Below are 14,181 nucleotides of genomic sequence, written 5' to 3'. Positions count from 1 at the left end.
TTACAGGAGACAGTAAAGGCAACATAAAAATCTTATGTTTTTGAAAAGTAACAGGATATTGAAAAATACAGTAATTTAAAAAAGGATTAACTACCATTCCTAATATAGTATTTTGTTTTTCACCTTTTTCTGGCGTGGCCTCCTGAGAAGACGATTCAGACCCAGACTCTATAGCAGCATTCTCCTTATTACTCTCTGTACTACCTTCATTTGATTTTGGTGGACTCTATCACAGAAATAAGAGGAAGTAAACAGAAGGGAGAAAACACACACTAATTCTGCTAAACAGGACTAATGACCAAGTACTGAGGCTATCTCCTGTATTTATAAACCATATGGCAAAAAAAGAATCTCACGGACATCATGTTTCCAAAGTCAAAACTATCCTACTACCTTAGCCAAGCAACTGAATGGAGTGCAACCTAAAAAACAGTTCGAATTATTCTCCCTTGAACTGATACCAAATTTCAATCCTTATTTTGAAGCTTTTTGACTTGCTTTGTTCAACACAGCAAGTCAATTTCAGCTACAGCTACTCATGTCATAATTGACTGAACTCATGCTTGGTAGTTAGACAGGTCTGAACACTCAGCATTAAACATTTCCACTTTGTTCCAGCACAGGAATAAAAACAACAGCAGGAAACACTGAGGTACTAGAAGTTATTCCTTAGGTTGGTACATCATAATCAGCATTTCCAGAATCATACCTCAGTCCTGAGGCAGCTGCTTTACTGCTGGGCTTGAAATCCCATCTGGGGGGAGTCACATTACTGAACTGCTCTCAATTTTGAGAACAAACATAAAATATCCCCTAATACTTATACTCCAATAGCCATTTAAAGCTACAAGGTGTGTCATAAAAAGCTTGGGCACAAGAACCACATGCACTACAAAGAGGGCACTGAATCTCTTTACACTGAGAGTTTGAAAGGGAAATCCTGGAAAGTATTGCTGGGCAGACAACAGCTCATAATGAACTTCCCGTGCTGCACTCAAAGTAAGTTACCTTCAAGGGAAACCACTGAAAAAACCCAAGTGAGAAGTATAATTAAAGGCTCTCAAAATTCCTGAGTGAGAATCCGTAGCAAATTGCTGGCAAAATTACAACATATACGTAGTGGATACTCACTAGGACTCGCTCACTCATGTTCTGTCCAAAAACAAATTTGTTGCTAGATGCATCTGCACTGTTCGTAGAGTTCTCTACACTGAAAAAAAACCAAGAAATAAGCCAGGTTTTACAAGACAGAAAATAATACCTCTTTTATTTTCTACTACTAAAATTTCTCAGAAAGTGAGTGATTATCACTGGCTTTAAGAAAGTAAGCACTGGTTGACACAAACCCAGGTAAAAATTAATCCAACTTAACACAAGAGCACATTCTAGTTTTAGAGAACGAGAATTCTCTCAGAATGACAACAAATGATTTTTTCTCTGTAAAAATCTTCCCCTTCAGATAACTATTAACTGACACAGCAATGCTGAATGCTAAGTGAGGGCTTATTGTCTAATCATGTAACATACTTTTTTTTAAAACAGCATTCTACATGTACAGTCTTGAACTACTACACATCTTTACATCAGTTCTCTCAGAAACAGAAAGAACAGAAACAAAAGCACTTGCAAGATCATAAATGAAGCAAAGGTAGCAGGGATAAATAATGCCTTTTATCAGACTAGCTGCAATACCACAGACTCTCCAAGAAGTTTCACAATCAAATATCAGCCTTTACTTCTTCCTTACAGAATAAACATCTTCCTCCCATTAGTATTTTCATTAACAGATTTTTTATCCTATTTAGGAAGGACAAGAGTTTTATTCTTTTACAGACTCAAAAGACTTAACAAGTCATTGGTCCTGTCCCTTCCCATCAGGCAAACTTTTCTACGACACCAGCTTGCTCACAAAGTGAACATACAAAAGCAGACCATTCTGAATCAAGCCTACGTGCATTTCACCAAGTTTGGAAAATGGGGACTCACATCTACATGATTCAAGTGAAACCAAACAAGCCTTTAAATTGTACATGTAGAGTTGCTACTTCTGATTAAGGAGATTCCTAGAAAAAAGGAGATCCTCAGTGGAAGATAACTTTCCCTCCTAAGGGAATTAAATACCACAGTTCTGAGCTCCAAATGTTGACAGGGAACTCAATGTGGCCTACCAATATCTGCCATTCCACCTAGCATATTTGCAGTTTTTAAAGAATTGACAGTGTTACACAAATGGAGGAGTTTCCTTTTACAAGCTGATTACCATAATGCTTTGCCATCTCAGCAGAAAACCAGAGCCAACTCCCCTTGGAGACACTATTGTTTTTAAGACAAGTTCAAACCTAGGTTTCTTGCAATTGATTCACCATGAATAAATCTCCCCAAAGTAAAGACTCAAATAAAATGACAGTAGGTGTCATATGAGTTGAAAAATATGAAAAAATATTCCAGTATTTGAAGGCCACAAATTAGTAGTTATTGTCTGCCAAATCTGATTGAATAAGTCTGACTCTGTCTATTGGAATGACACTGACCTGGCACCAAGAGGGCAAAGGTGTTCTCTACCTCTCCAGTGCAACATCTGAAAAGTTCATCATTAAAAAGTTCATTGACTGCAAAACTGCCTACTGCCTCCTTCACGGTGAACAAGGATCTTAAAAATGCCAAATATAAAGACAAAGAAAGCATGTATTGGTGTTTTTCCTACAATTATTTCCTTGCCTCAATCTGAATTGCAGCTTATGCCAGGAGCAGAGATGTTGCTCTGCTTCATCACTCTTGGTGGGATTCCCTCTCACATTTTTCCATGAATTCACAGCTCTTTCTCTTCTGTTTTCTTCTTCTTTACACTTCTTAATTTTTTTGACTACTACTAAGCTAGCATCTTCACAGAGATACAGATTTCATGAATCAATACCTTAGCCTCAAGTGAAGGCTGTCAGCTCAGAGCTCATTACTACATAAGACAGGATTAGCAGTTTTCTCCTGGCTGCCTCACTTTACCTATACATCACGTTTCTTCTGATGTTTCTGATGTTATTGTTATTCTTTAGAAGTTCTCTCAAAAACCTCCCACAGTTAGGCTCCTACTTATTCATACAGGCCACTTTGAAAAGCTTACTATAGTGAAAAAACATTAACTTTTCTCCTTTTTATCTGTATCATATATGAAACCTACTGAACAACATAAATACAGTGCAGATCTCCACAAGAGTCTACTGGCAGCTCAAATTTAGTCCATCACTGTTTCTGATCATTCATGAGAGGAATGTCATGCTTTTTGGTTTCATGTTTCTTATGTCATGCTTTTTTGGTTTTCTGAAGAGGCTTTGGTGAGGATGTGGTCAAATAAATAGTATAAAATGCATCTCCCTTGAAGAGATGATTGAGGATTCCCCTAGATCTGAAGATTGCCATCTCATTCTGGGTCCCCACTGACCCAGTCTAAGCCCTGCATCCAATGAAGAGCAGAATTATAAAGAATTTTCAATGAAGAAAATAAAGAGTAAGGAGAACTGTTATATTGGTTTCCCTGTAGCCTCACCTGGAACTGATGTACTGTAGAAAATAGTTTGTTGCAGAAGGTGTATCTGATGTCAGAAGGCCAGCATTCTGCACATCAACAGTTTCATTGCTTTCATCTCCTAGCTAGAAAAAGAACAAGTATATATCAATAATTTTAATTACAAAATTTTCAACTCCTTCTACCTAAAGACAAAGTTTCATCCACAAATGCTTTCGACAATAAAACAAGATATGTCCCAATATTACACTGTCTTTTATCATGCTAGGAAACCTGAGCAAACCTGTCTTCAAGAGGAGTTACTAACAATCCAACTCAGTTATTCTATGCACAAGTTTAAGCCCAGGCTCAGCCTATTTTCCCATCTTTTCTGTGAAGCCTTGGTAGCATGGGAGCTGCTTAGGACCACATTTCAATGTCATTCTAACCCAAAATGTAAGAGAAAACACTGCATTCTACTGAGCTTTAGCTGTTACTCATGATTGCAGTAGATGCATTTTTTATAAAAAAGTTTCTTATATTACTTAACAGAATTCATTTATTAAATGTCCAGAAGACTAGTTTTATGAAACAGACAACTCTGCTGTGTTCATAGCTTTTAATTTTACATATATTCAAAAACTCTTAGTCAAGAGAACAAACATGTTTACCTTAACTCTATCTCGTAAATTTTGCCCAAAAACAAATGCTTGCTGTGCATTTAGTTCAGCCTTCTCAGAGCTGTCATCGTCTGAAGCATTGCTGGACTCCTTTTTCTGACATTCTGCTGCCTAAAGAAATGGAAAAATGTAGCCAGAGAAGTTGAGTTTCTTTAAATAAAAACACCTTATGACGAGGTGAGTCACACATTCATTTACAATGACAAGTCAATAACACTTTCAGATCTACAAGGCATGTTTTGCATTTAAATAGTGTCTCTTTTTTAGGTGTTATTCCTAGCAAATCAAAGAATAATTAAGGTTCAGAGGAATTTCTAACAATCATTTGGTCCAAACTCTGTGTAAAGCAGCACCAAGTTCAAACTCATATTAGGCTGCCCAAGATCTCATATCAAGTTTCCAAAAAAAATTCATGTGACAGTTTTACATTTTGTAGTCTGGTTCTGAATCATGATTTTAAAGGGTTAAGATTTTAGCTGAGGGTTAGAGCCAAATCATATTGAAGTTAGATACACCAATGATAGGTTAATGATTATTAGATGCTTAAGCTAAAGCTAGTTGTAATATTATGAGATCATTTGTAGAAGGAATGGAGCAAGTGAACCACTGTAAGAACATATTGAAACCAGCAGAACAATGCCTAGCACCTAGACTCTGTGTCAATCCATCAAGAAGCAGGGGGCCTTGGATCGTGCCAGAGGGTCACAGAGACCTGACAAAGACTTTCCTGACTTCATCCCTGGGACCACTGACCCCATTCAAGAGAAGAATTGTGCATGCGTGAAGGACTAATAACCTCATTTTAATACAAAGCAGGGATGGGAGGTGCTGGGGTTATGCATATGTATTATTTTGGGAAATAAATAGAAGGCAAAATCCTTGTGTGGTGTGGTCACTCATTTCAGGGATGACCCCCCCCATGCTGACCACTGGCATAATAAACATACTACTTTCTAACTTTAATTAGAGAATCTTTGTCCGTGACTTTTGGTTTTAACAACTCAATTGGCGAACCAGCCAAGAGGAGACTCTACTCGGCTGTGAGACTACCTTGGGACGTGGACACCCTCAGGGCGCCCGCGATATATTCCTGGAAGAGTGGGCTCCACTGCCTGGACTGTTCATCCAGCAGCAGACAAGGACCCCTGACTACTAAAATTCTGGACAAAACGGTATGTTTAAAAATTGAAACAGTTTTAAGTAGCGACCTGTAAGGTGTACGTGTGATCAAGAAAGGCCATTGGTAAGTCACGGGAGACATCCAACACGCAACTTGTGCCTCTGTAGTGTGCTCGGAAGCTGAAGTTGCAGTTGAAATGTGGTTGTCAGCAGAAAGAGTTGTTGAACTGTCATACTGAGCTCAGACTTTTGTTGCTAACAGAATGGGATTTGTTACCATCCATTTGTTGCCATTTGCTTCGCCATAGAGGGCCCATTTTGCTACCAATTGGGGCTAGCAGTCATAAGGGCAAATCCTGGTCTAAAGTTGTTACGCTGTTGTGTGAATGTGTCCTGACTGTGAGAACGATTGTGAGAGTTTTTTTGGGATGTGATGTTAGCATGACACAAGTGAGAGTTTGGACCCACGGTTCCATTTTCAGGTGACAGAAACAGTCGGGGAAAATCAAGGCAAGCGGGATGCATGACCCTTAATAAAAATCCCCTCCCCGCTGTGACTGTGTGTGTGTGTGTGTGTGTGTGTGTTTTGGTTACAGGGGACGGAATTTACTATAACACCCGGTGTTAACGTTAAAAGGGTTCAGACTCTGAGAAATTGTAGGGGTGGTGCTTTGCTGTTTGGGTGTTTATGTTTGTGGAATGTGAAATATAGAAGTTGAGTGCTTTAGTGTAGTGTGTTTGTATAATGTTAGACTGCACAAAGTGTTTCCCGTAGGCATAATATGATTGTGGTAATGAAATCGTGTTTGGAGCTGTGGTGCTTTTTTGAGGCAACACTGCTACCTTGTGTCAAAAGTTGTAAGTGTAACTAACATATTGAGTGTAAAGTAGTATAACTGGTTTGTTTGGAGCCTTTGATAAGCGTTTACTTGTGGTTTTAGGTATGGGGATTCTCTTTGTAGATGCTGATTGCTAGAATCATAAGAGGGGTAGTTTTGGTCTGAGAATCCAATCTGGCCAGACAGATAGGAGGAACTCCTCTGCTTCAGTGGTTTGGACTCAACTCATGGGATTTTGTGAATTCAGTAAACTGGTGGACAGACAGGGGAAATGAGAGTTTATTTAGAAGGTTTATATCAGACATTTGCTGGGGAACTAGTGGCTTTGGATTGGGAGCAACCGGTTGTAGAGAATTTAGAGTTGAGAAGGAGCAAATGGAATAACTTGCATTTATGGGAATTTTCCTGCAGCTTTTGGTACATCTTGAGGTTAGCATTGCGCATGGGTGTTATTGCAGTGCAAGATTTGTGCAGGACATTATTACCGTTCTTCTGCTAACTGGTACAGAGAATGTGCCCAGTGTCCACAGCTCCCTGATCAAGCTGATTTAGAATCAAGGATTTTAAAGCTGGTGTGTGGAAAGTCACATTTAGTACCTGAGAGGTGGGCTGTGTGAGAAAACTGGGAAAGGACTGTACGAATCTGTGAAGCCAGTTTTGGGTGGAAGCGAGACAAGAAGCAAAGTAGGAGGCAGTAAGGATTGGCATAGAGTGCTGGTTTTGTTAAGGAGAAGGGGAGCAATAGGAAGCAACCAGAGTAAAGAGATGCCCAAAAGTAGTCCTTTAGGCTGTATTTTGGCACACTGGAAGGAACTAGTAGGGTATGGGGGATAGAAAATAAAAGCACCCTTGTGAAATTTTCCACACAGTGGTGGCCACTTTAAAGGCTTGAAGAGAGGGTCAGATGGCCCTCAACTGGAACTCTACATTATGAGACTTTGTTACAGCTTATGTTATTTTTGAGACTGGAACAGAAATGGGAAGAGGTGACATATGCTGACATGTTTTTCTCCCTCCAGAACCACCCTGAGTGGCAGAGGAATTGTGGACTCAGGGCTCCCTCTGACCCCTTTGTATTGGCCCTGAAAAAAGATAATGAGGCTAGTAGGGGAAGGCTGAAGCAGTGATGTAGTGCATGCTCCATAAACCAACACTGCACACACCCAGACAAGGTATACCCAGCTGACTCACTGGAGCAAGAGTTGGGCGAGCTGTTTGAACCACCCCCTAGAAGGCAAGGGGGGCAGAGAGGGGCAGCAAACTTGGGAATAATCTCAACTCCAGCTCCAGCTCTTATTCCATCTCCAAAGACTTCACCCTCAACTCCAACTCCAGCTTTTGTTCCACCCCCTGACATCCCAGTCCAGACTTCAACTTTTGTTCTACCCCCTAAGACTTCATCCTCAATTTTAACTCCAGCTCTTGCTCCACCCTCTAACACCTCTGTCCCAACTCCAGCTCATATTCCATCCCCCACTCCAACCCCAGCTCCAGCTTTAAACAAAGCTATTTCAACTCCAGCTCCAGTTTTAAGCTCAGTTGAATCAACTCTGGCTTCTATTTCAAGTTCAACTCCAGCTTCTACTCTATCCCCTACCTTGACTATTCCTAAATCTTTCCAACTACCAAGCAGTGACAGTGAACAAGAGGAGCCCACTCCAGAGGATCCTATAGCATCCTGGACTCGGAAACAAACTAAGAAAATTATACAGACACCTTTGAGGGAGGCAGTAAGTCCTGAAGGGAAGACAATGTTAGTTAAAATCCCTTTTTCTAAAATGGATTTAGAGGTTTGGGAAAAGATTGCTAAACATTATCAGAGTGAACTGATAGGTGTTGCAAAGAAATTAAAGTTTTATGATTAAACAGCATCAACCTGATTAGTCAGATCTCCAGCTGTTGTTGGATGCCCTAACAGAAACAGAAAAACAACTGGTTTTAAAGGTAGCTTGGGGTTTAGCAGAAGATGCTTGTAGAAGCAGTGATATGAGGGATGTATTTCCTCTTCAGGATCCACATTGGAATGCTAATGGTGTTAGTGATATGGAAAGACTAGAGGATTATCAGGAGTTCATAGTGAGGGGCTTAGAAAGGGCAATTCCTAAAACAATAAACTGGTCAGCCCTATATACAATTAAGCAAAGTCCCTCCACAACACCTTCTGAATTTCCAGAACATTTGCAGGATGCAATGCATGGTTATACAACCCTAGATCCTGAGTCTGAGGAAGGGATACAATATCTAGTGGGTTTATTAGATGCAAACAGAAGATACAGGGTCTGACAGCGTGAGATTTAGAGACTTTGCTAAAAGAGGCATTTAGTAACTGGGAAGAAAAGTGCAAAGAAGGGATGAAAAATTATTAGCAGTAATAAGGGAAGAAGAAAAAGGGAAATGTGGACAAGCACCACTAAGGCAGGGACCACCTTGGCTAAGGAGAGATCAATGTGCATTCTGCAAGAGAGTTGGACACTGGAAGAACCACTGCCCAGAACGAAGAAAAGGCAATGAACAAAGAAGAGACCAAAAAGGGGGGGCAGTGGCTGCCCATGTTAAGGAAGACTGATGTGGACCAGAGGATCTTACCCTAGGATACTCTGGTTATAATGAAACTAGGGAACAAGGAAAAGGAAATAGAATTTGTGATAGACACAAAGGCAACATATTCGGTGTTAAATAAAGCTTTAATACCAGTAACAATGATTATGTCATGGTAAAAGGGGCAATTGGCCAATCTGAAACAGCTTATTTTTGTAGGCCATTGAAATATAAACTTGGGAAACAACAGGGAATTCACAAGTTTTTATATATGCCCAATGGTCCATCAGCACTTTTGGGTAGAGATTTATTGGAACAATTAGAAGCAAAAATAATATTCAAAAATGGAGAGATTACTTTGGAGGTTAAGGACCAACAATATGTGGAACTGTTAAGCCTGATGTTAATAACCAATGAGGCTAAAGTTGAATGTGAAGATGAGATTCATGGGAAAATAATGGATCAAGTATTTCCTGGGATGTGGGCTTCTAACATACCAGTGAAAGCGAAGAATGCACCCCCAGTGCAAATTAGGCTTAAAGAAGGAAAACAACCAGTTAGGGCCAAGCAGTGCCCTTTGAGAAAGGAAGAGAGAGAAGGGATTAGCCCAGTAATTGAACACTTTTTACAGACAGGGCTATTAAAAGAGTGTCAATCTGAGTTCAATACTCCTATTCTACCTGTTTAAAAGCCTGATGGATCATACTGAATAGTACAAGATTTAGGAGCTGTTAATAAGATAACTGAAGATTTAGACCCAGTAGTTGCCAACCCCTACACTCTGTTAACTCGTTTAACATCTGAACTAACATGGTTTACTGTTTTAGATTTGAAGGATGCTTTCTTTTGCCTTCCTCTCCATGAGGCCAGCCAGAAAATTTTTGCATTTGAGTGGGAAAACCCCAAAACTGGACCCAAAACCCAGCTCACATGGTCAGTTCTGCCTCAAGGGTTCAAGAACTCCCCAATGATATTTGGAGAACAACTAGCAAAAGATCTGGAATCTTAGGAAGCTCCATTAGAAGAAGGACAGCTGTTACAGTATGTGGACAACCTGGTAGCTACCAAAACTCAAGAGGCATGTGTGGAGTGGAGAGTAAGCCTCTTAAACTTTTTGGGCCTACAGGGGTATGAGTATCCCAGAAGAAAGCCCAGATGGTGAAGCAAACAGTTATTTATTTGGGCTACAAGGTTAGTGCTGGACAAAGTACTGTAGGATGGGATTGCAAGGAAGCAATATGCCAGACCCCAAAGCCCCAGACAGTAAAAGAACTGAGAACCTTTTTGGGCATGACTGGGTGGTGCAGGCTGCAGGTTTCTAATTATGGACAGTTAGTCAAACCCCTATACGCCTTGATTACAGAAGGAAACAGAGATCTCCAATGGACAAAAGAAGCAACACAACCCTTCAGCCAACTGAAGAAGGCTCTCATGTCAGCTCCAGCCCTGGGACTCCCAGGTGTGAGTAAACCATTCTTGTTTTCTCATGAAAAGCAGGGAATTGCTTTGGGAATACTGGCACAAGATCTGGGCCCGTACAGCAGGGCAGTCGCCTACCTCTCTAAGCAGCTGGATGCAGTGGCTAAGGGATGGCCAGGATGCCTCAGAGCAGTTGCAGCAGTGGCAGTGAACATCCAGGAAGCACGCAAGTTCACCCTGGGCCAGAAGATGACTGTGCTAGTGTCCCATACAGTGTCTGTAGTGCTGGAAGTAAAGGGGGAACATTGGCTCTCCCCACAGAGATTCCTGAAATACCAAGCCATAATGGTGGAACAGGATGATGTAGAAATTGTAGTAACTAACATTGGGAACCCAGCTTCTTTCCTCTGTGGTAGTATGGGAGAACCGGTGATCCATGACTGCCTGGAGACTATCAAAGCCACCTACTCCAGTCGCCTGGATCTGAAGCACACCCCTCTTGAGGACACTGAGACCTGGTTCACTGATGGAAACAGCTACATCATCAGCGGAAAAAGGCACGCTGGGTATGCGGTAACCATGAGACGAGAGGTAATAGAGTCTGGATCACTACCAATCAACACCTCGGCACAGGAGGCTGAAATAATTACCTTAACCCGGCCTTCAGAGCTGGCAAAGAGAAAGAAAAATCAATATTTACACAGACTCGAGGTACGCATTTGGGGTAGTCCATGCGCATGGAGTCATCTGGAAGGAAAAAGGACTGTTGAACTCACAAGCAAAAAGCATTAAACATGCACAAGAGATAATGAAACTGTTAGAGGCAGTCCAGCTACCTGAAAAGGTAGCCATCATGCACATCAAGGCACACCAAAAAGTGAGCTCTGAATTGGAAGAAGTAAATGAGGTGGCAGACAGAAGGGCAAAAGAAGCAGCTAAAGGTGAGGTAATTGTTGAGACAGTTGAGGCAGCCTTAATCTCAGATGGACAAATTTCTATTGAAGGTAAGCCAAAGAACAGTAAAAAAGAAAAAAAGCTTATTGAGAAAGAAATTTCAAGTTATGATCAAGAGGGGTGGGCTGTTACAGATGAAGAGAAAGGAAGGCTTGTGATCCCCTTTTACATGGTATGGTCATTAGTGAAAGATGAACATGAGAAAACACACTGGGGAATAGATGCCTTGTATAATTACCTGAAAGACAGAATCCTAGCCAGAAACTAGCAAAGTACAGTGATTCAGGTGACTTGCCAATGTAGCCTTTGCCTCCAAACTAGTCCCAAAAATATTCTTAAACCAAAACTTGGGCAAATTGGAAAAGGATATGGACCTGGGCAGCAATGGCAAATTGATTTTTCAGAACTACCCAGGAAAGGGGAGGTACCTACACCTACTGTGTTAACAGATGCCCACAGGTGTATCTGTTAACAGGTGTTAACAGATAACTTTTCAGGGCGACCAGAAGCTTTCCTTACAAGAACTGCTAAAATGTGGGAGACAACCAAAGCATTGTTACAAGAAATGATACCGCATTTTGGAGTCCCAGCCACTATGTCTTCAGATGGAGGGCCATATTTTATTTCAAAAATTGTGCAGCAAATTAACCACCATTTAGGCATAGACTGGGAACTTCATACTCCATATCATCCTCAGTCAAGCATTCCAGTGGAGAAAATGAATCACTTGATTAAGCAGCAAATAATAAGACTGAGACAAGAGGTGAAGTTACCTTGGCCTCAGGCTCTTCCATTAGCATTATTACAAATCTGGACCAAACCAAGAGGAAAGGAAATATTGAGTCCCTTTGAAATACCGTATGGAAGGCCATATTGAATTCAAGAAGGGACAACACCCACTCAAGTAGCCGAAGAAAGACTATACAAATATGTGGTGGCCCTAAACAAACTACTTAGAGAAATTGAGGAACATGTGGCTGGGGCTCAAAGCAGAGAATTAGATGGACCAGTACATGATGTACAGCCTGGGAATTATGTATATGTTAAGTCTTTTGCAGAGAAGACTCCGGAACTGCAGTGGGAAGGACCAGTCCAAGTGCTCCTCACCACCTTTACTGCAATCAAGATTAAGGAACAAAGCACGTGGATCCATCATTCCTGAGTGAAGAAGGCTCCCAAGAGACTCTGGAAAGTTACACCAGGTGACAACAAACTGAAATGAAAACTTTCTCGGGAAAATAAATAGGGTGTGGGTGAAATGATAAGCATAGTTTAAGAATAAAAGTTTGTAGTTATAATGGATAATCAAGTAGATGTAGCCTGGAGAGTTGTGGCATTGTGATTATCACTATAGCCACAGCTAATGCAGTACAGCTTGCATATAATGTGACTGGTATATATAAGTGCCAAGGGAAAGCCTACGACTCTGACTCCAGTAAGTCTCTGTACCAGATGCTAAAAATTACAAATGCAATTGTGTGGGAAAGGAAAGATATCTGGGGATGTGATTATGCGTTTATCAAGGATTTTTTATAAAAAATCCATGAAACTTATTCAAATTGGTTCTGAATGCTGTGATAAATGCTTAACCAATTGTCCAGAGTTTAGACTCAAAATAGAAGGTTGTGCAATCAAGGATTCTAAGATGGATTACAGTATAACTCAATTTTGTACTGCTTCCCAAATGGACAGGGTTAAAATAACTCAACCACTACCAACACTGAGAGAAACCACAACTACTCAAATTAGTCTAGAACCTATGGTTCCCATAATTACCAAAATGGGACTGTATGCTGTTAAGAAGACTGGAATTCAAAAATTGCTAATTAATCCAAAGTGGCCATTAAAACAGATAGAGATGACAATGCAAGTGAATGCCTCTGCCATTTGGCCCAAGTGTGCTCCTTTTTTAAGGACCTCCCTTATGGACTGGAGCACCTGGCTGCAGAAGCATATGCCTTATATGTCCAAACAGAAGGAAGATCTTACTGGATTATTGGGAATGGGACTAGGGGTTCTGAATACAATGGATTCAGGAGTATTAATGAACAAATTGACAGCACTTGGTGGTGATATGGTTAAATTGCAACAACCCTTACAATCTTCCTTGTTGGCATTAGGTACCAGCCAGTGGAAATTGTCCAAAATTATTCCAGAATGGGAAAATATGGACGAGCAAGATCATCAATTGATAATTCATATTTTAGGCACAGCTAGTGGGAACATTTCTTTGGTTTTTGGGTGTACACAGGCACAATTATGGATGCAATCAGTGGCAGCCTCAATCATTAGGGACGAGGAAGAAGGCATATTCCCTGCTGGAATTCGTAAAGTTGTTTGGGATAATGCCTTGGATTTAGAAAAAGAGCTTCAACCCTGGTGAGTTTTAGTTAATTATACTTATGATCCCATGATGAGTATGGTAACAGCTTTTGTTTTAACCATATATGATGCATCAGTGAGCTTGATATATCCAACTGTTTCTTTAGGGCTAAATCATGAGGGGACCATACTATATCGTTTTGAACACAGAATGCGGGCACAAAAGGTCGAAGGAATGTGGCGAACTATTAACTTAGAACCCTGCTCGACAGGAGAACAATTGGGCTTCATATGTGAAGGCAATGTAAGTGATGATAAAGATACCTGTTTAGATAGAGAGCAAAGCATTTGTCACTTTGAAATGCATCCCATTAACCAGACAATCTTGCTTGTGTATACAGGACAAGGTTGTTTCTGCCTCAGAGCAGCATGCCCCACTATAATGGTGGATGAAATCACTGTAAATGAAACTCAATTTATCTTGTGCATTTGTAACTCTGTCGAAATTGAGGGATGTGGTTTTTCCTGTTGGGCACCTGTCGTATCGTACCAACATATAAAGGCAAATTTGATCACTGTGCAAGAAATACCACCCATGCCTATAGGGACGAACTTAGCTCTGGTTACTCAATTGTTGAAGCATCATGAATTAAACAGTATTCTTAAAGAAATTAAAGATGAAGGAAGGAAAACTTTGATTACAATACACCATGACACAGAGACTATACGGAGAGTATTCAAAAGACTGGAAGAAGGTCCATCCCATCATTGGTGGGATGTGCTTTTTGGGTGGTCTCCAATGGCAATTGGC

The 14,181-nt window shown here is 40.7% G+C and overlaps 1 protein-coding gene across 2 annotated transcripts in view; it reads right to left on the bottom strand.

Moving 5' to 3' along the window:
- Window positions 1–14,181, bottom strand: part of RANBP3 (RAN binding protein 3) — a 68,595-nt gene that overhangs the window by 12,646 nt on the left and 41,768 nt on the right. For both annotated transcript variants that reach the window (XM_038163539.1, XM_038163540.1), the window contains 4 exons: window positions 4,171–4,290; window positions 3,542–3,645; window positions 1,132–1,210; window positions 124–226 (listed from right to left, as the gene is read on the bottom strand). In XM_038163539.1, coding sequence (XP_038019467.1) covers window positions 124–226; window positions 1,132–1,210; window positions 3,542–3,645; window positions 4,171–4,290 — 406 coding nt within the window. The remainder of the gene's footprint in view (window positions 1–123; window positions 227–1,131; window positions 1,211–3,541; window positions 3,646–4,170; window positions 4,291–14,181) is intronic.

This window comes from Motacilla alba, chromosome 28 (assembly GCF_015832195.1).
Source record: "Motacilla alba alba isolate MOTALB_02 chromosome 28, Motacilla_alba_V1.0_pri, whole genome shotgun sequence".
NCBI classification, from domain to species: Eukaryota; Metazoa; Chordata; class Aves; order Passeriformes; family Motacillidae; genus Motacilla; species Motacilla alba.
The sequence above is the reverse complement of the archived record's forward strand: the minus strand, read 5'-3'. Positions and strand labels throughout refer to the sequence as shown.